This window comes from Calypte anna, chromosome 3, assembly GCF_003957555.1.
Source record: "Calypte anna isolate BGI_N300 chromosome 3, bCalAnn1_v1.p, whole genome shotgun sequence".
NCBI classification, from domain to species: domain Eukaryota; kingdom Metazoa; phylum Chordata; class Aves; order Apodiformes; family Trochilidae; genus Calypte; species Calypte anna.
In genome coordinates this window covers 82,405,372-82,428,298 of record NC_044246.1, presented here as the reverse complement: position 1 = coordinate 82,428,298, position 22,927 = coordinate 82,405,372, and the positions used below count along the sequence as shown (strand labels likewise).

The window sequence follows — 22,927 nt, the reverse complement described above, 5'->3', positions numbered from 1 at the left end:
TTGCTGAGGGAGTGCATCCCTCCATGAATGAGGAAGCTGGTAGGTTCACACCAAAAGCAAAAGTACTCAGCTCTTCCAAATAATTTTTAAAAAGCCTGAGTCCTCTGAGAAGGAGCAGTCAGTACTTTTTGAAATACACAGCCATAGAAAAACACGTTTTATTTACTGCAATGTTAAATAAAGTTCTTTTTACACACCACCACTTCCGAATGACCAAACAGACAGACTGACTAATACCAGAAACTCAAGCTGGGCACAAATAAGTTAGCCTTTTTTTCTTTTCACAGTAATGCCGTTTGAAATTATCTCCTTTCTTGTTAATTTAATGATTACCATTGGAAAGAGCCAACGGTGGTAAAAATATAGGCAGTAATTATGATCGTGCAGACTCACTGTGGAACTAGATGCAAGGAAAACACTGGATGGTGAGAATGGGTCCAGAGAACGAGTCCATAATCCTCAGCAGATGCACTTCCTTGGATACTACCCTGAGATTCTGAGTGTATCAGGCCTTGGTTCCAGAAACCTTCAAGAGGCAGACTCACTGTCAGATGGTGAACACCTGTAAACAATACAGCCACCCAAAATTGTTAACCCTCACTTGTGAAGAGCTGAGTGCCTTTTTCCCTAAATTAGGAATATTGCATACTCCTCCTCCACGGGTGGATGCAGTAGACAGACCAGTTAACACCTTTAGACACAATGTCAAATGATAAATATTTATCATGTTTCTGTATTAATATGTGTGAAAGCAAATACATATTTATGACACTGCAGAGGCAGAAGCAAGAGGAGCAAAGCCAGCTGGATATTACAGTCCTGAGGAACTGTCTGTTTGTTGAACAAAGCCCCGCTTTCTGCCTTTGCTCGTTGCCTGTCCACCTTTGGTGCCATTTCATCCCCCAGAGGTGAGGGATTCCCCAGCACTTCTGCGGGTCACAATGACAGCTGTCATGTAAGTCCCAAAAATCCCCAGGAAGGACTCAAGAATGGTGAGGAAAAGAGAAATAAACGATGGCAAAACTCCGATGTCTGACATGAAATACTCGCAGAGGGTCAGGGTCTCTAGGGTCGCCCTACCAGAGCAGCCGTGACTTAAGGACCAAGGGCCACCAACCCGGCCGGACCCCCGGGGGCACCGGCATCGAGGCTCACGGGTGAGCGTGGGGTCTACCCTCACCTTCGCCACGCCACGCCGGCGACTGCCCGAGGTCGCCTCCTCTGACCCCCGTACGGGGCGGAGAGGGCGGAAGGCCAGGCCGGGCCCCGCGGCGGGGAGGTGCCGTCCGCCCCCGCGGGCCGGAGGAGGCGCTGCCATCCACATTGGTTGGAGGCCCCCCGTTCCGCCTCCCCCGGCCCGGCTCCCCTGCGCCCGGCGGAACGCCGTGGCGAAGCGCTGGGCACGACGGGGCTGATCACCATTAATCATCCATGGCCCCACCGCGGGGCATAGGGCGAACGGCGGTCAGGGGCGCTGGGCACGGACCGAGCCGAACGGCGCGGTCGGGGTCCGCCCTCCTCCGCCGTTCGCCCGCCTGTCCCCCGCGGTGTCCCCCGGTGTCCCCTTGTCCCTCCCCCGGGGCGAAGTTTGGCCGCCGCCGCCGCCCGTCTCCCTCGGCGCTGCCAGGGCCGGGACAAAAGGCACTCTGACACGTGATGGGAGACGGGCTTCATAAATGGGACCGGAGAAGGGCGGAAAGCGGGGGGGGGAACGCGGCGGCGGCGTGTGCCGGAGCCGCGCCGGGCGCCCGGAGGCTCCCGCGCTGCCTCCCCGCGCCGAGGCGGCGGCGGGCGGAGGCGGCGGAGGAGGGCCGGGGGCGGCGGCCTGGGGGGGCGGGCGGCACATGGAGCGGCGGGGCGGCGGAGCCCAGCGCATCGCCTGAGGCGGGCGAGCGAGGGCGGCGGTGGTCGCAGAGGAGGCGCCGAGGGGAGGGAAGGGAAGAAGGGAAGGCAGCCGGGGGAGAAGTCTCCCACCTCCTCCTTCCCTTCGCCGGCACCGCCTCCTCGGCGCTCCCCAGTGCTGGGGTGCCCGGGCGGGGCGGCGCTCCCGGTCCCTGCCGGGGGTCGGCGCGGCCGGAGCAGGCGGGGGACGTGGCCGGTGCCGTGCGGAGGGTAAGGAGGGCGCGGGGCGGGGAGGCGGGAGGGTGCGGCGTTTGCCCCCGCAGCCGCGGGCCAGGGAGCTGCCGCTCCCCTCAAAGTTTGTTGGCGGCGTGGGTAGGAAGGGTGTCCGGGGGCTGACACCTCCTGCCCCGACGGCGGAGCGACCGGAGTGGAGACGGCTGCCTGCGGGAGTGACCGTCCCCGGGACCCGCTGCTGAGGGGAGCGAGGGAAGGGCGGGTCTCGCCCCTGCCCCGGGCACGGCCCCGCGGGCGGCTGGGGAAGAGTTGGAGGTCGCCCGGCGGCCACCTGGGAAAATCCGGTGGCCCGAGGTGCGGTGTTTGCTTTCCTGATCCCGGCCGGAGGAGGAGGGCAGCCCGGCAGCGGGCGGAGGTGCGGGGGGCCGGTGGCCTTATGGTTAACTCGCGTCTATTCTTCTGTGCGCGGAGCGGGCAGCCTCCCAGGTCCCCGCAGGACCTTATCTGACATCGGAGGTTTGTCCTCTTCTTCTGCCCCACCAGTGATTTACAGCGGGTGGGATCCAGCCCCGGTTTTCCTCCGCACGTTCCCTCCCCAAACTCTGCCGTTGGGGCTGTAACCGAAATAAAAGGCGGTTCGTGATTTTGTGCGCAATGATGTTCCGCTAAAAGATGTCACTCAGACGTCCGGTACCTACAGAATATCCCGGTAGGGTTTCTGGTTGTTCGGTTGTTTTGTTTTTGCCTGACGTTCGGAGGTCTTGGGTGGGAAACAGCTGAAAAAGAGTGAGCTTTTTAAACTTCACGCAGTGTTTGTCATGTGAAATCTTCAGCTGTCGAGAAATAATTCGGAGTAACCAGAGGGTCTTATTTTAGATGGGCATCTTTTTGTCTCAAAGACGTCTGCAAATCTCCATTGAGAACACCCCTGGATGAGGTAGGTGCCAAGCCTTTTTGGTAGGAGAGAGCTCGTTACTGTGTTTTCAGTTTGATTAACTGAAATGGTGTCAGAAGATGAAGTCCACAGTTTTTCTTCTTTCTCTGAAATTCTCATCAGTGTTATTTTCTGTATGGCAGCAAACGATCATATTCACAGTTTCTGCTTGTTTTCTTTGAGAAGATAAAGGCATATAGATAACACAGAGCCAGTTAGCAAAATACTCCTTGAGTACAAGTTGTTTGTTTGGTTTTTTTATAAGAAACGTAACGAGGCTTTTTGAACCTGTTAAATGTTCCTTCTTTTTTTTTGTTTTCCTTAGATATTTCGTCTTCTTTTCATTGTTATTGTTCACCTTTTCTTAAAGGAATACAGCATTCTCTGCTGGGGGTGGCATTGCTGTTCACATGTACCAAGATTATGCAAAGGATCAGAGTGATATTTAATATGATATTTAATAACAAAATATGAAACATTGCAAAAATTACTTGAGTGAGATTAACTCTTTTTTTATAACACCTTGTATCAACTATCAGTATGGATTTTCCCTTCCTAAGAAAGGAGAAAAACCCTATGACTATAATAGGAATATTTATTATGCAGGCAGAGTTTATTAAATCAGCCGCAAAAGAAATGAACGCAACATCTTCAAACAGTTTAGAAGATGAATGTGTAATTCTTGATTTGCTTGAGGTTAAAATTAGTTTTGTAGCAACCAGGAGCAGCATTGCTTTATTATCTGTTGGTCTTTGGAATGAGAGGCAGAACCATTTGAATAAAAACATTTTAAAGCAGAATTGATAACAGCAGTAATTGTTTGACTGAGCTAGCAGGCATCTATTGCCAAGGGGGAAAAAAAAAAGTTGTCCAGGTAAAGAAATTATCTGTATTTGCTGTCATTTTGCCTCAGTGACCACTGGATAACACCTAAGCCCACAGGAATCAAATCAAAATACCGACAAAACTCAAGGTGAAGGAGAAAGCAGGTTATAGTATTGTGAGGAGTCTTTGGGTGCCTTTGATCCTGGCTGTTGTCTGGTGAATTATGTTAGCTCAGTTGCATAAAAGACCCCATTATGGCTTTCATGCTTTGCTGAAGGAATGGCAGGTCTTAGCCAATGTAAGCTTTTCTTCCCCTTTTCTCTGTTCACAGGTTTCTGATTGGGCAACTGAAGTTTAGAAAATAAATAATAATTTTATTGTTTAAAAGTAATTTCTGGCTTTCAGCCTTTAATGTGGCCATCCCAAAATGCTTGCAGACTGTCATCCCTCTGGGAATTTTGTTTCTGAAAGTGTTACGCACTACAGAGGGAGAGCTGGGATGGCTTTCATTTCTATTGTCCAGAGGTAGGTGAGGAGATGAAGAGGCAAAGGAGAACTCAAACCCGTATATTCACTTAATATTATCCAGTAATTTTACAAATACATTGCCATTCCTGGTTCTGCAGGACTCATGCACTGTCTTCCTCTCACTAGTTCTTCTACTTCTGTGTGTTTTAAAAGAAATTCCTGTAACTTCTCCGATGTAAACTTTGTGACCTCTCTCTAGCAGTGCTGTCAGCTACCTAGGCATCTGCAGAATTCATTTTTCTCAACAGTGACAGCTCTTCATTTCTTTGCAGATGTCTTTATTGGCTTTATCCGAGACTCCTGAAAGAGTAAATTATTTTAGATGTGTCTCACTGCAATTTCCCAAATAGTTCAGGCTATATAAAATGACCAATGTTCCACAAAACCTCTCACTGACCCTTTAAATGAGATTTTGGAGATTTTTCTCTTCTGTAGCAGCAAATTCACACAGTCTGCTGCTGATTTAAAATATGTACTGTGGGAGACCCTAGTACTGGGACTTGGCCAAGTTCAAAGCAGCTGTGCAGATGGACACAGAAGACAGAAGGCGGAGGGAAATAGACCCTTTTAATCATAACAAGGCTGCTCTTGTTTTGCTATCTATAGTAGAAATGCATGCCAGCCCCTTGTACTTAAAAGCAAGCTTGCAAGTGTGCCAGAATAGACAGCAACAGCATTTGTTATTAATGCAAAGTTAAAAATGTGTCAACCTGTCTTCTTAGTTCTGGTCTTTACATCTCCATTTCTACACTGTCTCTGTAGTGCTGCAAAAAGGGCACATCCAGTTGCTGTCAGTGGGATAAGAATTTCCTCCCCCAGAACTCAGCTCTTTGAAAGTGCGTGGCTTCGTTAATGATTGCTGAAACTAGCCACGACCTGTCCTTTTGAGATGGTTATAATGACTTATAAATCAATTTCTCGTTAGAAAGAACTTTTTTTTTTTTTTTTTTTCCCGAAGGTGCCATTGTTGCCCATGAAAAATGATTGGGTTTGCAACATAAGGTTGGAGCACATTTTATTCTGCCATTTGTGCCTTATGCAGGGGCATTATGGTGAGGCACACACCAAGCCTGGTTCTGCCTGTCTTCATTAGGAACATCCTTTTTTGATCAAGTTACCAGTATCCTAATTACAGATAAAATAGGTGTCTCACTACTGTGTGTGTTAATATGTTACTCATTATACTTTGGCTGGTGGAAGTGGGTGGTTTTATTCATTTCAGTTGTTGTTGTCTCTGTGTAGATCAAGGCTAGATGGCATCAAATTATATCTCATCCTGTGTTAACCTGTTTCATGGAAGTTGTATATTCTTCCTACGAAAAGCATGCTTACTCACTGCAAAGTACTGAGAAGGAGAAGTTCCATAGGGAATACCATCAGTTCCCTTCATGTCCTTGCAGGAGTAATTTTCATATTTCTGCATTTTAGGAAACCTTTCCAAGTTTGTGCTTAGGAGCTTGGTGGGCTCCCACCCTCCCACTGCAGTGAATATGTGAAATATGCTCTAAGAAATCGTATTTAGCCAATTCTGCCTCTGTTCAAAACAATGAAGCACTAGAGTCCGGACTATGCATGTACCTGGAAAATGATGTGGAATGGGTTTGGAGTGTGTATATAGGTACCTGTGTGCATATATACTTGCAAAATAATTGTTACAGAATCTCTGTGATAGATGTACTCATTTTAGATTCTTGCTTTTCCTCAGGAAGACTGCGTATTGGGGAATTCACTCAGCACTCATCTTGCCTTAATTTTTCTACCTACACTTCTAGCTTGTCTGCTTGTCCTCCTGCTCCAGGAATTTGAGTTTCCACATGAGAAACACTACTGCAGTGTTTGTTAGAATTTGCATAGTTGCTCCTCTAGGCATATCTATGTATTTGTGTATGTCTTATCTGTAAGTTTATGCATAGAAGTATATATATACATATATATAAACACACACACACATACGAATAAAAAGTCATAACTCATCCCACAGGATCTTTGAACCATTTCTCCAAATCTGATGTGATACTGGTTGGAGTCTCTCTGCAATTTGTTGTACTGGGTACTTCTATATCAGATTCTACTGTAGTTCTTTCTCATGTCTCATCTTTACTCCCTCTCTCCTTTTTTAAAAAAAAAAAAAAAGCAAAGCATCTGCATATTTCGAAGACATGCACCATTGCCAAGCAATCTGGTGTAGTGGCTTAATATGCTGGCAAATAATTTCACAAGTTGTTTGTGTGTGTGAAGGCAGTATATTTGAATATCATTATATTCTGAATGTAGCTATGAAGAGAGTTATCTGAGCTTATTTAAATTTTGTAAAAGGCCAGGCAGCTCCAGAAATGAAAGAATGTTTTACATTTTTTAATTGGAGTGCATATTTTCATCCTTGGCAATGCTGATGGTGTGGGACATCACATTTGCCAAAAGCCTTTCTGTCCTAGCTCCTGAGCACTGCCAATACTTGGTGGCCTGATAACAATTTTTGGGAGCATTAGACTCCTGAGGGCTGAGGAAGAAGGAATGTTGCTTTGCAATGTGTTGCTGACCATCTGTGCACTAACTTTCTGTCACTGCCTGTAAACCCCTCTTCCCTTTTCCTCTTTTGGTGTGTTTATCTGCTGTATGGGTCATTTAGTGGCTTCATTTGAGCTCTGTCTTCCTTTCCACCTCTGAGGTCTATGTCTTGTACTTTGTTTTCCTTAAGCAGTTTTATTTTTATTGATGTTCCTGCCCAGTTTTGCTCAACTGATCTCTCCTGGGTGTCCCCAGCTTGGTCCCATGTGTCCCTGCATACAGCGCTGTCTTTTTCAGTGACCTTACTGAGGATGGCTTCTCAGAGCCCTTTGCTCCTTCTTTTGCCTTTTGAATACAGATCAGAATTGGACTTTGAAAAGAGCAAGTCATTGCCTGCAGAGCAGTGAGTCTGTTCTTTCTTTACGGGGAGATCTGAAAGTCCCACTAGCTCTATCCTTCACTTTATGGAGGTGACTCTGAAGCTCCCATAGCTTGGAAGAAGAGAGAGGAGAGAGAAGAGGCTTTCTCTCATGAATTGTCTCCCTCACATGATCTGCTTTCCCCAAGCCAGCTGCAAAGGCAATTCTTCTCTTTCCCTAAAATGTGCATCCCCTGCCTCCCTGGGCTCCCTCCACTTAGGTCTTCCTGTCTTTCACCAGTTTGCTCTCATCTCACCTCAAGACATTTTATGCCCTGTGTGAGGACAATCATTCTCTCTCCTCCCAATCCCTTTCATACCACTTAACCCACATTACCTTTTGCTATCACCATCTCCCTGCTCTGTCACAGGCTTTGATTAAAACTTGTTAGAGCCACAGCTTGTTGCGGGGGAAGGAGGAGTCAGACATTCACTCTGCAGTTTATGAGAGTTCTCCCTGGAGCCTGATGTTTTGCTACCTCAGTCTTTTAATAAAGTTCACTAATACTTCTGCTGCAACAAATTCTTAACCTTTTTTGTTTTGTTCTGGCTATTACATGAAAGCTGTTTTCTTGGAGTGCTTCTCTCTGGTGTTTTTTTTCCTAATAAATATGTTTTTCCCTCAGTTTCATCTTCATGCTTCTGGGAACCTTTAGCATTTAGCATCCAGTTGTGCCTGGGTCTTTTATGTTCTTCTCTGCTCTTTGAAATGACTTCTCTCCCTTCAGCTACAGGTTATGTGCTAAGCTGCTGTCTCTTCTAGGTACTTCCAGGAGATTGAGTGTTCAGTCTCAATCTCTTTTGCACTTGACCGGCCTTCTCTGTCTCCATTTAACATTTATGTCAATTCTGCTTAGAAGTAATAAGTGCCTGCACCTTTTGGCATTAGGAAATTACTAGAAAGGAGGCAGGAAATTAAGCAATTTTTGTTGCAATATTTATATCGAAGATAAACCCTTTTGTGAAGAAGTTTGAGAGTGTAAAAATTGCCCAGTTCAATGAGCTCTCTTCCATTTTCTTTAAAATGTATGTACTGTAGCATTTTATTAATCTTGTGTTACCTGTTGATTCTGCTCTGGTGGGAAATGTGTCCTTAAACTGGAGCTGATTTTAAGCAAATGCCAGCTCTCTCTTGCCTCACCATTTCCCTCTCATCTGAGCTTTTCATACTTGAGCAAGCAACTTCATCCTCTCCCAAAATTCTGCCTCTAAATGAAATTAGGGTGTGTAAAGTAAACTTTGAAAGATGTTAGAAGCCCACGTTCTCGATGTCTTCTTTGTTGCTTTAAGAGAGCCACCTCCACTCCCTTCTCTGGAAGGCAGATCAGACAGCTGTAGTTTCCTATTAACATGACCCTTACAGCCCCTTTGCTGGTTTGTGTCTTCAGTACTTCATCTTGCCTCCGACTTGGTAGGAAATGTGTGTGTGTGGGGGGTTGTATTTCAAAAGCTGAGGTGTTTCAAGTGAACTCGGGAGCTTTGGGGATTTTCCAGAGGCAGAGGGGGCAGCTGCCCCCGCTCCTTCCTCTATTGCAGGGTGGGATGTGGGAGGCACATCCTTGGCTCCCTGAATTCTGAGAAAGGGCTTCATGCTACGCCTCTCACCTGCCAGGTGTGCACCTTGGTGCTTTGATTTCCTGCTGTTTGACTCTGGATCCAACATGAAACAACTCGAGCAGTTTGGAGGCGGGCGGCAGAGCTGAAAGGCTGCCAGCAGGTTCACCTGGCTTGTACAGGAGCAAAGTTTGGGTCCTTTGCCTGCAGCAAACAGGGCAGGATTTCAGCCTCACTTTTGAACCCAGCTGATACTGACACGCATATGCCCTGGCTGTTTGAAAGATTAAGACACCAGCCCCTTTTCCTCTGTGCCTGCAAGTCACCTGTGCTAAAACTGGGACACACATCTCACCAACAAAACTCTAGAGGGAAGAAATAATGTTCTTTCTTGTAAAAACATTGTGGGTTGGTGATTAATGTTCTGTTTTCCCCGTTGTTTTGTTTTTGTTGTTCAGATTGTCAGCTTCTGGATGCTGAGTGCTGTCACGTAGGGGCAGTTTGCCCTCAAATTAGAACAATCCAGCCCCTATCCCGCTAGTGTGCAAACGGTATGTTAATTAACATCACTAACCATGTAGCTGTGGTTTCTTGCTAATTAAGACTCGAAGATACCATCATGTTACATAAGAACAAAATTTGTTTCAGTACTTGCATGCCCTAGTTTACCCCATAGCTGATAGTGCCCTGCTGTAACTAGAAGGTAGCATCCCTGGTTTGCTCCTCTCGTGCCTATGCTCCTTCCCTATTCCTCAAACATTAGAAAATTCACAGAAGCAAATGCAAGTTTTCCTGAATTAGCAGTGACAGCATATTTGCCATTTATAGTCTAGGAGTAGCACAGTGTTGGAGATGAAGTTGTAAAACAGTAAATAGGATAGGGGTAACATTGCTTTCACATTCTCACCAGAGTGTTTTTTTTTTCCTTGCTTGGTGTTACTGAGTCTTAGAGTGCCATTTCTCAGCCTGCATAGTTCTTTCTCCAAGGCTTAGAAACCTTGGTCTGTCCTCGAGGCAATATTGTTTGTAGCCATATGGGATAAGGTAATTATTAGCCATATAAATTTTCATTTTATAGGACAGTTCTAATTCCTGGAGGCCAACAGTTACTATGGTAGATCTCATTTCTCTCACACTTTTTCAGCCAATTGCTCACAAGTATAAATTACTGCAGTTTATCCTGTGTTGGTACTTTGTGGACCTGGTTTGGTACGAGTCCCAGTGTACTGGCCACTCTGCAAACTTATTGGAAGATAAAGCCCTCTGAAAGAAGCCTTACAACAAGAAAGCAGGGAGAATTAACTTACATATTTTTGTGCAGTCAGAAGCTATGTTTCATTTATACCTGTCCATTCCCCTGTTCTTAATTAACTGCGGGTATCATAGAAGAAATGTATAGACCAGGAGATCAAAATATTTTCTAAAAGAGAAGCTAGAAAGGTTTGATTGCAGATTTCCCTTTCTTGTTTTGATTCTTTTTCTTGCCACGTCAACATTTTTGCAGTTATCAGTAGCATAATTGTATTGCTCATAATTACTTCCTGAGGAAGAAGGCAAATATTCACTGTTTCTATTCAGGCAATTACAATTGCTCTATCAATCACCCTGATTTGAAAATTATAATAAATTAAGCCCTTTCTTTAGACAATGATAAAAACTTTCCCAACCTCCCTCTCCCCCAGAATGGAAGGGAGAACATAGCATTTTAATGAAGTCATGTTCTTGCTCCCCAAGTAAACCAGTCCTCTGGACCAACAAGAAGTCCAGGGGAAGCACAGTTCTCCCTGTTGCTCAAGATGAGTTACCAGCCTTTTAGCTATTACATATTTCATATTTTACCCAATGGGTCTTTGTACTCCAAGGAGCATCCAGGCTTCTTTTAAGGCCATCTGTAACCATAAAGTGGAGGGCAGTAGTAAGACTTGCCTTCTCAACTCTTAATTAATTCTTTTGCTTGGAGCAAAAGAGCCTTACAAACTCATGTCTTCAACTTTCACCTGATGTTTTAACACCTCATATGTCTGAACCACACTAAAGCAAGCTAAAAGAAAAGAGGCAAAGGAAGTTAAATCCAGGTCTCTGCAGTCAGCAAAGCAGAGTGCTTGTACAAGCCACTCCATCTAGTGGCAGTCACTTTGCAGAGCTGGTCTGGCCATGCCCATCAATAGCCACTGGCTGATGGGAGAAAAATCCAGAGTGGTGTTCAGCTGGGGGTTTTCTGGTTTTGGTCTTCAGGATAAAAGATGCGTGTTGCTTTTGTCTATTCTTTAATCCTTACCTGTAATCATAGTTCATTACTTACTGTGAGTTGCTACACATTAGAATTGTAAGTGTTGGCATCAGGATGGGCTCTTCCTCATCTTTCATCAATGTTTAGTTCTTTTTAAAGCCATTTTAAAATTAATCTGGTAGTATAGCTCCTTCAAAGTAGAGATAAAACTGAGAGATTTACAGACTGAAAGGCTCTGTTGGAATAGCAGCTTTTGGCAGGGCAGGAGGGGTTCCTTGGCTCCCACCTTACCCCCAAGGTGACCTTGGTGCAGCACATGGAGGTCACCTCAGCCCTGTCCAGAGAGGAGGGATCTGTGCAGGGGACCCTTGTCCACTAGGGAGTCAATTAGAAGGCTCCTGGAGTATTTAATGTAAAGATGTTAATGGCTCTCAGGCAATACAAGTTTGAGTTGTGTTGATGCCAAGTGCAAAGAGTGATGTGGCTGTGTGGAGTGTGATGTTCTGTTCTTCTGGGCAGTGTCTCCTCCCTGCTCCAGGTTTGGACAGAAGAATTCAGAGCCCAGATTTGCGTGACATTGGCATATCCACCTAACCAAACAAAAAGACCAGAAACCAAACCACTACCCCCGCACCATCGGCTGTTCAGTCCGTGTCAAATCGTGCAACATCTGTGATCTGGACTCTCCTGAGAACATTGGTGCCAAAGGTCTGGTCTTGGTTGCACTATGCAGCCATGGAAAACCTTTGCTGATCACTTAAGCACATTTCAGTTGTCTAACTTAGAGCGGGGCAAGCTTGTATCTAAATTAAAATAAACAAAATTTCAGTAAAGTGCAGTTCCAGATGAGGCGAATGGCTTTTTTACTGCAACTTTAATAAAAATCAACTACTACTTCAATAGGTGCATGCACACATACTGCTAGAAATTTCCAATTATGATATTCCCAGCAGCAAACAAAAACAAAATTAATGTCAGCTGCATCCCCCGAAGCCTAAACTACATCGCTAATGAACTCCCAAGGACTCTCAGAGAAAACTCTCTTTGCAGAGACAATAAGGTGGAAATTACTGTAATAATCTCAATGTAAAAATACAGAGGGAGAAAAAAAATCATTGAAATTCAAAGTAAGACTTGCCTCTCCTGATCCCATTAACTGTGTTGTTAGCATAGCATATGCATGCATAGCCATATTGCCACATAACTCGCTGCCACCTTCAGAAGAGCACGGAGGAATTTGTGTTCTTTCATTTGTATTTCAAACAAAGGTAAGGGTTGAAGGGTGACTTGCATCTTATTTTGAGGAGGTCTGTACTTAACATGACTCCAGCAGGGACCAGCTACCTCGTAACAACTTGTTTGTCTGTCTAGCAGAAGCGCTCTGTTGCATATAATTTTTTGAAGCTTTGCTCAAACAATCTTCTCAACATGGGGCTATGTCTTCAATCATTAAAATGGTTGGTTTTTTGTGTTAGGAGTAAGCTGGAGTAACAGCCATCTTTACATGTTTATAATACTACTTGATTTATTTAATATTTCTGGGTAGTTTTCAAGTGAATAACACGTTCTTTGCTTCTGGTTCTAAATTGCTGCTATAATGCCAAGTTTAAAGTTGCCAGACTTCACCCACTGCAGGGATTTGTCAGTTGTCAGCAGGGTCATCTTTGCAACCTGTAACATCTGCAGATTCTATTAGGAACAGTTGTAAAAGCACCTTGCGGATGAAAACTACATTACATATTAGATTATTGTTATTCATTTTTAATGTGTGCTTCAGTGACATTTCTCTCTCTCACTGCTCAGACCCTCAAAATTAAATTCCTTCGTGTTGTCTGGCCATCTAATTACCTTGTTATAACTCCAAAAGCTGACACAACAAGGGTTTGTGATGTGTGATAGACTGTCCCAGAGGTTGTTTATACTCATCCTTGTTTGCAGCACTGGAGTTGCAGTGTCCTCTGGAGATCTGAGTTTCTGTAATTCCTTTAACACTCAGTGTCCGGACCCACTGAATCAAGTGGAAGCTTTAATGAACTGTGGACAAACTATCTGAGTGTTCAGGTGCCATGTGTAAGTGCAGCATAAATATCTCATCAGCCAGATGATCTCTGCTTCTTGTGGAAATGCTCATGATATCTTCTGGTTTTAAGGAAAACTGAGCTGTGGTACCTACTGTGCAGGTGTCCTCTGCAGGAGTTGAGGTGATCAGTACTTGGGGTTTTGGCAAATTATCTCCCATGGCCTTTCATGGCTGTTTGTTGTCAGATGTAAAGTGAATAGGTTAAGTCAGTACAAGCCTGTATATGGCACCTGGAATTTCTTGGGTGTCACAAACAATTTCCTCCATTCTAAAAGCATGAAAAAGCTTGCTTTTGCTCCTGTTGCTGGTGTTATCATCAAGATGTCCCTTAGCAGATGCAGAATATCTGTAGCAATTATTCTGTTTCTTATTTACATTCAGACCACTCTCAGCCACCCTGGTGTTTGGAGGATAAAACAGATGTCCAGTGCATATTACTTGGGCAAAGTTAGGTAAAGGAGCACAGCATAAGAAGAGCTGTAAGACCTGTCATACTTGTTGATGCATGTGGGATGCTCAGATGCTGGTGAGGGTACCCTTGACCAGGTGTTACACCCTACAATGAATCACCTTCCATGAGCAAAAGGCATGATGAGACTTGGAGACCACTGGCTACCTGGAGACCTTCTGCTGTGGTCCTGATTTCTGAGTGGACAGAATGTTTTTGAGAGTGTCCCCAGTGGAATGAGTTACACTTCTGTGCATCTCGCATCCATGGATCTGTGCTTCCTGGACCCTTTTGCTTGTAGTTGTGTCCAGAACTGCACTCCGACCCAAACTTGGTGCTATGTTTTTCTGGGCAAGAGTGAACTGTTCTGATTGAGGCTTCTGATCCACACAGAATGGATCACTGATGCACTCACTGACTTGGCAATGCTGGTCACCTTTCCTGAATCTGTGGACAGGGCTGCGTTACAACCATGGAGTTCAGACATCCTAGTTTCCTTGGTGTGCTTAGCAGAAAGAAGGAATAGAGTAATGAAGCTGAATCTATCCCTATATTTGTAGATGAAACACCTTGCTAATAAATTTTCTATAACACATTCAGCAAGTTGCTGTAGCAGGGTAATGTGAACATACAGGCAGACTGGGTGAACTGGGAAGCTTAGCGTGCATGGCTCTTTCCCTGTTCCCTCTCTGTTATCAGGTTTCCAAAACCCTTGGTGCTGTTTAAAAGAAAAACAATGAAGGTGATGACTCAGTTTAATGCTTCTCCTGCAGTGGCATTTGGTATTATCCAAATGAAGGGAGCCTGGGGAATATTGGTCTTCAAGGTACTTTGCCATCAGAAGCCAAGTCCACATTTAGAGAAAAATATCTTTCTGGTAGAGTGTCTCAGAATGTTTTGATGAGAAATGAAAATTACTTTCCTGTGGAATACTCAGTTCCCTGTGCCTCCAGTTTTTGCATCGCTTCTTAGTGTAAATCCGTTCTAGGGAAATCCAGGTGATTTCTTTCTGAGTGCTTGACTTGCCCTGATTCCCACAGATAGGAAAGGCTTAATGTGCACTGAATGTAACAGAAAGGTCGATTTGGTTTGACACAATTCTACTAAGTTGTTTGTGAAGTTTGTCTCCCTGTTTATGTTAATGCTGTCTGATCTCTTCCCCTTCTAGGAATACCTCTGATGCATTTTTCCCTCTCCCAAGTCTCTCTGAAACCAACAAGCCTGGGGTTATGAAGTCAGTCCTAGATGGCCTCGCAGATACAACTTTCCGCACAATCACGACAGATCTCCTTTACGTGGGCTCCAACGATATCCAGTACGAAGACATGAAGGGCGACATGGCGTCCAAGCTGGGGTACTATCCCCAGAAGTTTCCTCTCTCTTCCTTCAGGGGTGATCCTTTCCAAGAAAAAATGACTGCAGGAGATGATCCCCTGTTGAGCATTATTCCCTCAGATCAGGTCAATATCACCGAGTTTTACAACAAGTCCCTGTCCACATTTAAGGATAATGAGGAGAACATACAGTGTGGGGAGAACTTCATGGATATGGAGTGCTTTATGATCCTGAACCCCAGCCAGCAGCTGGCCATCGCTGTGCTGTCCCTCACCCTGGGCACCTTCACGGTCCTAGAGAACCTCCTCGTCCTGTGCGTCATCCTCCACTCCCGCAGCCTCCGGTGTAGACCCTCCTACCATTTCATCGGCAGCCTGGCCGTGGCCGACCTCCTGGGCAGCGTGATTTTTGTCTACAGTTTTGTGGATTTCCATGTTTTCCACCGGAAGGACAGCCCCAACGTCTTCTTGTTCAAACTGGGGGGAGTTACAGCCTCCTTCACCGCCTCTGTAGGTAGCCTTTTCCTCACGGCAATAGACAGGTACATCTCCATACACAGGCCTCTAGCTTACAAAAGGATTGTTACCCGACCAAAGGCTGTCGTAGCGTTTTGTGTGATGTGGACCATCGCTATCGTCATAGCCGTCCTGCCTCTGCTTGGCTGGAACTGCAAAAAGCTCAACTCCGTTTGTTCGGACATATTCCCTCTCATCGACGAGACGTACCTGATGTTCTGGATCGGGGTCACCAGCGTCCTTTTGCTGTTCATTGTCTATGCCTACATGTACATACTGTGGAAGGCTCACAGCCACGCTGTGCGCATGATTCAGCGGGGCACGCAGAAAAGCATAATCATTCAGTCCACGGAGGATGGTAAGGTACAGATCACTAGGCCCGATCAAACTCGTATGGACATCAGGTTAGCCAAAACCTTGGTCCTTATCCTTGTCGTTTTAATCATATGCTGGGGCCCTCTCCTCGCCATCATGGTGTACGACGTCTTTGGGAAAATGAACAAGCTCGTCAAGACTATCTTTGCCTTCTGTAGCATGCTCTGTTTGCTGAATTCCACAGTGAATCCCATCATCTACGCTCTGAGGAGCAAGGACTTGCGACACGCCTTCCGCAGCATGTTCCCCACCTGCGAAGGGACCGCGCAGCCCCTGGACAACAGCATGGAGTCTGACTGCCAGCACAAACACGCCAACAACGCGGGGAACGTGCACAGGGCTGCCGAGAGCTGCATTAAGAGCACAGTTAAGATTGCCAAAGTTACCATGTCTGTCTCCACGGACACGACTGCCGAAGCGTTGTAAGTCAGAGACTTCTCAGCGTTGTGAGGAAACGAGTTAGTTTAAAAAAAAACAAAACAAAACAAAAAACCAACAACAAACAAACCAAACCCATGGCTTAACGTGTTTGTGCCCTCCTGTAATTTTTTTTTTTTTTCTTGGTTTGTCATTGTAAGCTGATGATTGTGTTAAAAGCATTTCCATCAGCCGGTTCTTCGGGTTTTACAAGAAGGGGTTCAAGCTAAATTTTCAAAGGTTTGTTTTTTTTTCTCAAAAAGTGTTTACTGAACAGTAGTAAGTTTCCTGAAAGAGCACAGAGAAAATACCAGGTTTGTGATGCTTCCCTTTGAGGGTATGAAGAAAAATTGTGAAACCTAATTGAGACCTAATGCATCCTAAACCAATATCATAAATAAGACAAAAATCCTTGTAATCATGATGTTCATTTCAATGTGAAATATATTTCATGTCTGTAAGTAATAGGAGTTTTTGATTTTTTCCAAAAGCGGCAGTGCTGAGTACTAGAAGTTTTGTAAAACGTGTTGTGTCCCGTGAATTGTATGCTGTTTTATTGTGTGTTCTTGATATTTGTCTGATTAAACAAAGTGATAAGGTAGACTTCCGTGGAAATAATGTGAACTGTGATACGTAAACCCCATTGAAACCCCGTTCTTAGTGTATTTGAAGAATTCCTATGAGCTATTTTGGAAATTTTACACTTTTGGTGGTCTTCTGTGGACTTAGAGGAGAGGCTTTGTGTTCTACTAAAGTTATTTCCCCACTGCCTTTTACTTTCACATGCATACGAGAGTAACAGCAACAGAGGAATAGAGGAGGAAAGTGAGCGAGGAATGCACTGGTTCAGACTTTTAAATACCACTGCGTTTATACAGAAGGACGTTGATGGTTGTACAGACGACTGCCCTCCTCTTGGGCATTGTGTGAATATGAACACTGAAATGTGAAGGTCCTGAATATTGCCTCCTTTAACCAGCAACTGGTTTTAAGCCACGTGCTGGTGCCGGACCACTGAAGACAGCATGTGTCAGACTGAGTGTGCGATGTTATCACTGTGCAGTTGATGTATACTTGAAGTGTGTCACATTCCTGTATCCCAGGTTTAAGCAGATTCAGAACCTGGGATGCCAAGCTCCTGTCTTCGCTAAAAGAGGAGGAAATATTGTCAGACTTAGACATTTTCTTATTGTGTGAGCGTGTATATAAATAAATATCTGTGTGTGTACGTGTGTGTGTGCGTGTGTGTGTGTGTAAGTATACTAATCAGTGTGAGTCATGGTAGCATAACTAAGATAGGACACTTTGACCAAATGTAAACTGTATTTCTTGTTGCACGCTTTGCACATGAATTCTGTTTCTAAAATTGAGTTCTTCCAACTGATTACTGATGAAAGTACCGTACTAAGAACATCCCGATCCACTCTGAGAGGTGCGTTCACGTGCTAGAGAAAGTAACCTTGTACTCGAGAATAAGGGGAAACAAAGAGGCAGAGCACAGCATGAACCTGCACTGACAACTGCAGTGGCTGTTGTTGGTGTTCCTGAAAATTGAGAAAGCCAGAAATAAATGGTAATTTGTTTTAAGGCCGTCAGTATTCAAATCTGATGATTATTTGAAATGAGTTGAGTCTCACTGTGAAGCCAGGATACAAGGTTTGACACCATCCGCTTGGAGAAAGAAGTTAGAAGGAAAATGTTGACTTTGTTCTGTGGTGGCATGGTTTCTGCAGCCTGGGACTTTCACAAGGAGTGTGTTCCTGGATAGTCTGTGAGGTGGTAATATTCTGTAATGCTGGTCTGAGTCAGAAGGTCTGGGTTCCTCTTCCCTGCTGCCTTGCTTTTTTGGACTATTTTCTCACCCTTCTTCTGGCTGACTTCTGCCAAAATAGCTGCAGAAGGTGGCTCAGCCCCTTAGCTGCCAGATGCTTGCTGCAAGAGGGGTGGTGGCTCCTTCCATGGCATCAGGCGAGTGGAGCCAAACCCATTCTGCCCTGACACCCATCCTCAGGGTGACATCAGGAGAGAGAGGGGCAGCAGCCCAGGTTCTCTGGTCACCCCATGTGGTGACCCCATGTTGTTTCTGATACCTTGGTGCAGGCCAGAGCAGCTAGTAGCACAGCCTGGCCCATTTTCAGCCAGGGGCTCTGTAGGGGCAGAGGTGGCTCCAAGGGGGCAGGGGTGGCACGTGTTAAAAGATCTCATCAGCGGAGGTGCTGAACAGTAGCTGGAAGACACAGGGGTACTTTCCTCCTCCCCTTCTGGTTCCTTGGGTGGTAGGACAGGGCACCATACTCTGGAAGGGGCCATGGCGGTCAGCTGGAACTGGCAGGTTGCAGAGGATTCCCAGAGGAGTTACAAGTCCTCGTCCTAAAAGATCTGTCTTGTACCTAGGCCTAATCCATCCTAAAGGAGTTCTCCTGAAGGAGGGGAGGAAAGCCCATTTGAAATGTAGAGGTATTTTAAGAGCCATTTTTGAAACTGTCTTCTTGGGAATTAAACGCAAACTTTGTGGATCTTTGTTGTGCATTCAAGTTATAAATTTTACGTGATAAATCATGGGACAATGGGGCTGTCTTGGCACTTAACTTGGTGCTTACCAATATAATAAGAAATAGCATCCTGTGAAACGTTACCGTCTATCATCAGTATCTTCATTTGCATAATGAGTTTTTCTAAAGCTCTGGGAACTGTGTTGGTTCACTTAGAACCATTTATTAAAGAGGTGGCAACGATTTCCCTACACGTTGCACACTAAGTAGAACTACTCTTTCATTAGAAAAACCTGCTGCCGTTCCAGGAGAAGCTGTGTTTAAACTTCAGCTTTAGGTATTCCTAATTTGCAGTTGCCTACCTTCACTTAGTGATAGCACAGCCAAAACGATACTGTGTTCCACAGCCACCCACACCATCATCATCCACCAACCAACAATAGTTGCAGTTAAGTATGTGTACCAGTTCCAAGTGTCACGTATCTACTGAGAAACCATCTGTGTCACATGTGTGCAGAGTTAGATTCTCAACAGTCTAAGTGTGTATCTGGATAATACAATCTCCTCAATGCTGTGCAATCACTATCCACATCTTGCACTGGCCTTTCAATGACAATTTTAGTGTGTCTATTGTGAGATAGACAGCGCGTTTTACCTGCTGTTATTGGGCTGAATGTATGTAAATAAGTGGAAAAAAAAAAAAAAGTCATCTGTACAAGCAGTGGCCTAAAAAGTCTGTAATTGTAGACTAGGACAATTGTTGATATTGCTGTGACATCTCAAATACTACCTTTGAATAAACTGTTTACAGGGTCTCTTTGGATGCTGTTTCGTAGTGAAAGGAAAATCTTTCCTTGTGATAATATGAGGTAAAGAAATTGAGTTACCTGAGCTTTTTATTTCCAGTGTTTCAAAGTGGAGAACATAACTCTTTATTGTCTGTAAATCTAACATTATTACTTCCTCTTAGAAGAATATTGTATCATTAGATGTTTGTTTGAGCTGGTAACATCCTTGCAACTGCTGCAATATTTTTCATTAGCAACCTGTATAATAGTTTGTATACAAGTACTGTTCAGATTGTCATGAAAAGTAGCTTTGACCATTTACCTACCAGTAGCAGAATAGTATTTCTGTAAGATTTCCAGTGTATTCCTACCATATCATACTTTATTTCTAGAATGTAATTAAACTGTTATTTATTCAAGGAGAAAAAGTATTCCTCTACTTTTTTGCCTTTTCCAAATTTTGAGATAACTGAGGAAGCCACGTGATGATGCTGCCTCATCCCACAATCTGGTGCTCTACGTTTTGTTTATAAGTTTGTCTGTCAGATTCTGAAACAACTACTTAAACAACTTGACAACACGTTGTCAGGCATTGTGGGGTTTAATTGTACGTTGATCTGTTTGAAGGATGAGGTAGATTCTATATTTTATGTTTGTGTATTCAGTGCTATGGAGACGAGAGAAACTACATAGTTAAAACTGAATCTCCTGTTTCATTATGTAGGCAATTTCCCCTTTCCTCTGTATTAGCCAAAATGCAATAAATCTCTTTTGCCTTCCTCAGATGCATATGTTTGCACAGAGATGTCACATTGAGACAAACCCATATACTTCAGACAAACAAAGCACAAAAGAGCAGAAGAAAGGAATACATACTAAAATAGCTCTGCCAGCAGCAACGATGACCTAAATTAATTACTGGTGGTGATAAATGACATCAAAAACTTAAATAAAAAGTTAGTTGCTTTGGTCAGTGCCAGTACAGGAGGAGCTGGAAGGGAATGGAGGGATGGTGGGGAATGATCTACAGGGCTACATAAGAGCTGTGCAGGAGACAAAGCTCAGCTGTGCTACTGGGACACACTAAAGCACTCCCTTAGCTTCTTATCCACAACTGAAAGGTGTTTAAAACGCTTGATATCTCTTTCTGGTTCCACATGCCTGATCCAAAGCTCACTAAATGCTGTTTAAGGGTCCCTGCACTTTTCAAAGGAACATATGACAATCTTAGAATCATGGTATTGGGCAATTTTCTTGCTCCACATTCATGGTTTGGAAACACTGGATGTCCTTAGGGTGCAAATGAGCATGTCCAGAGGCACTCGATCATGGTTGTGCCACAGTAATTGTATTTTAAAAAATTAGGTCAATGCTCAATTGAGAAAGTCTTGGCAAAACAGAAGCAATTAGAAGTGACAGGCTAGATTTTAATCTTTAGCTGTGTACTACAATTAAACAGAAATGACTGAATGTTTCTGCTGAAAACTCTTGCTTCCAAAGCAGCCAGGAGACAATTCCCACTGTATTCCCCTGTTCACTAGAAAGAAAGAAAGAGCTCTACTACCGTGAACTGACAGGTCCTCTTGATGGTAACACCTAACTGCAGTCATAAGCCTGTTTTAAACAACACGAGGAAATGATGCCAACTTCCCAAGCAACTGCTTTCCCACACTATACCAGCTCGAAGTGTGCAGGCAAATATCAGGTCATCATTTTAGCCTTTAACATCCATTATAATTTCTGCTCTGTTGACAGCTGCTTTAAGACATCACAGTGTCATAATGTATGCATGTCATTAGTATCTGCATTTTGTTGTTTGAGGTTTTTAAAAAATATATGTTTTGTCTTTGATGAAAGTCCAGCTTTGGCTTGATTTAAAAATCATAATATCTGGGAACAGTTCAAAAAAGAATAAAATACTATAAAAGAAAAGCTTAAGAAGGCATAGGGTGGGTATTTTTATTTGACAGTTCAGAATATATTTCTTCTTTCATTCTACCTTTTTGCTTTGGTCTTTTTACATAATGGTTATAAAGTGTATCAACAGAGTTTTCTTTAAAAAACAGCACTCAAATGAAGTGCATAGTTGCCTTTAACAGGGATCCTTAATATGAATGGGCACCTAATACTAATCTTTAAAATTCAGTTAGGAGAAAGAGTGATAATAAGGCCAGGGTAATCTTAATGACTTGATATGACATGCCCTGGTATTGCTTTCCAATAAATCAGCTTTGGCATTCAGAGCAGCACTCAGGTTAATGTTAAAGCATATTAAGGTATGGAATCCTGTCTCAATAAAGTCACTAGGATTTTTTTATTTACTTTAGCAGAAATTATATCTTAACGCCAGCTTTTCAAACTATGAGTCTGCATTTGGGAAGTGTAATTTTATATTCCACTGTATTTTCATTTTCGCTGACATTAAAACAAAGATGAGACAGAATAAATAACAGCCTCCATATTCATCGAGGCGTTTTTGCCTCCAAGAGAATCTATTTTGAATTCTGGTGGGTCAATGCAGAGTCATAAAGCCTGGCAGGAGTTCGATGGACTTGTCATGGGAGTGAAGCAATTTATTTATCCATGTGTGCAGATGGGGTAGAGAACATCATGAACAAAAGTACTCTCCCAGTAATCATAGATACATAGAATGGCTAGGGATGGAGGTGACCTTAAAGATCATCTAGTTCCCATCCCCCTGCCCTAGGCAGAGACATACTCAAGGCCCCATCCAACCTGGCCTTGAACACTTCCAGGATGGGGGCATTCACAACTTCCCTGGGCAACCTCTTCCAGTGTCTCACCACTCTCATAGTAAAGAATTTCCTCCTAATATCTAACCTAAATATGATTAGATAAGTAATGGTGAGAGCTGTTTCTTGACTGCTTGCAGTGATGTTGCTTTCCTTCCCTCTGTCCATACCTGTGCATATACGTATGCATGGTGAAAACGGGCCACACAATCTTTCCCCAAAACACAGAACTATCTCCACATGTATAATTAATAAGTAAACACCACCACCACTAATAATATACTGAGTAATTATGATGATAACATGAATGATAGTAACAACTTAATAAAATACTGTTAGACAACTTCAGTGCCATTGATTTCACAAAGGGGACACTTCTCCTGCCATTTATAGCCATAACTGGGTGGATCAAGCTCTACCATTGCTATTTATTTTTTTCCCCTTGGATCTCACTGAAAGTCCATTCAAAGCTCAGCACCAGAGGGATACCCCACTTTCCAACCAAGTTGAAGAGAGGAAGAAGAGAAGGGAGCTGGAAACACCCCAGTTCTTGTTTATGGCTGCCTCTTCCTGCAGCTCCTGCATGAGGAATGCTGCAAAGGTCTCTGGGGCTCCCCCATGGTGTCCCTGTCCTCCAGGGCAGGGCTTGGT

General features: G+C 44.1%; 1 protein-coding gene across 3 annotated transcripts; it reads left to right on the top strand.

The window, feature by feature from the left end:
* The first annotated feature begins 1,865 nt into the window (after positions 1 to 1,865).
* Positions 1,866 to 19,945, top strand: CNR1 (cannabinoid receptor 1). 3 transcript variants are annotated; one of them, XM_030448290.1, is made up of 3 exons: positions 1,931 to 2,112; positions 2,953 to 3,013; positions 14,770 to 19,945. In XM_030448290.1, exons 2-3 carry the CDS (start codon positions 3,009 to 3,011, stop codon positions 16,250 to 16,252), a joined length of 1,488 nt encoding a protein of 495 aa, XP_030304150.1. In that variant the 5' UTR covers positions 1,931 to 2,112; positions 2,953 to 3,008; the 3' UTR covers positions 16,253 to 19,945. The 3 variants fall into 3 exon arrangements, with proteins under 3 accessions (XP_030304151.1, XP_030304150.1, XP_030304152.1); XM_030448292.1 differs by lacking the exon at positions 2,953 to 3,013 and adding an exon at positions 9,302 to 9,394 and having other exon boundaries at positions 2,034 to 2,112; XM_030448291.1 differs by lacking the exon at positions 2,953 to 3,013 and having other exon boundaries at positions 1,866 to 2,112.
* Positions 19,946 to 22,927: the final 2,982 nt, after the last annotated feature.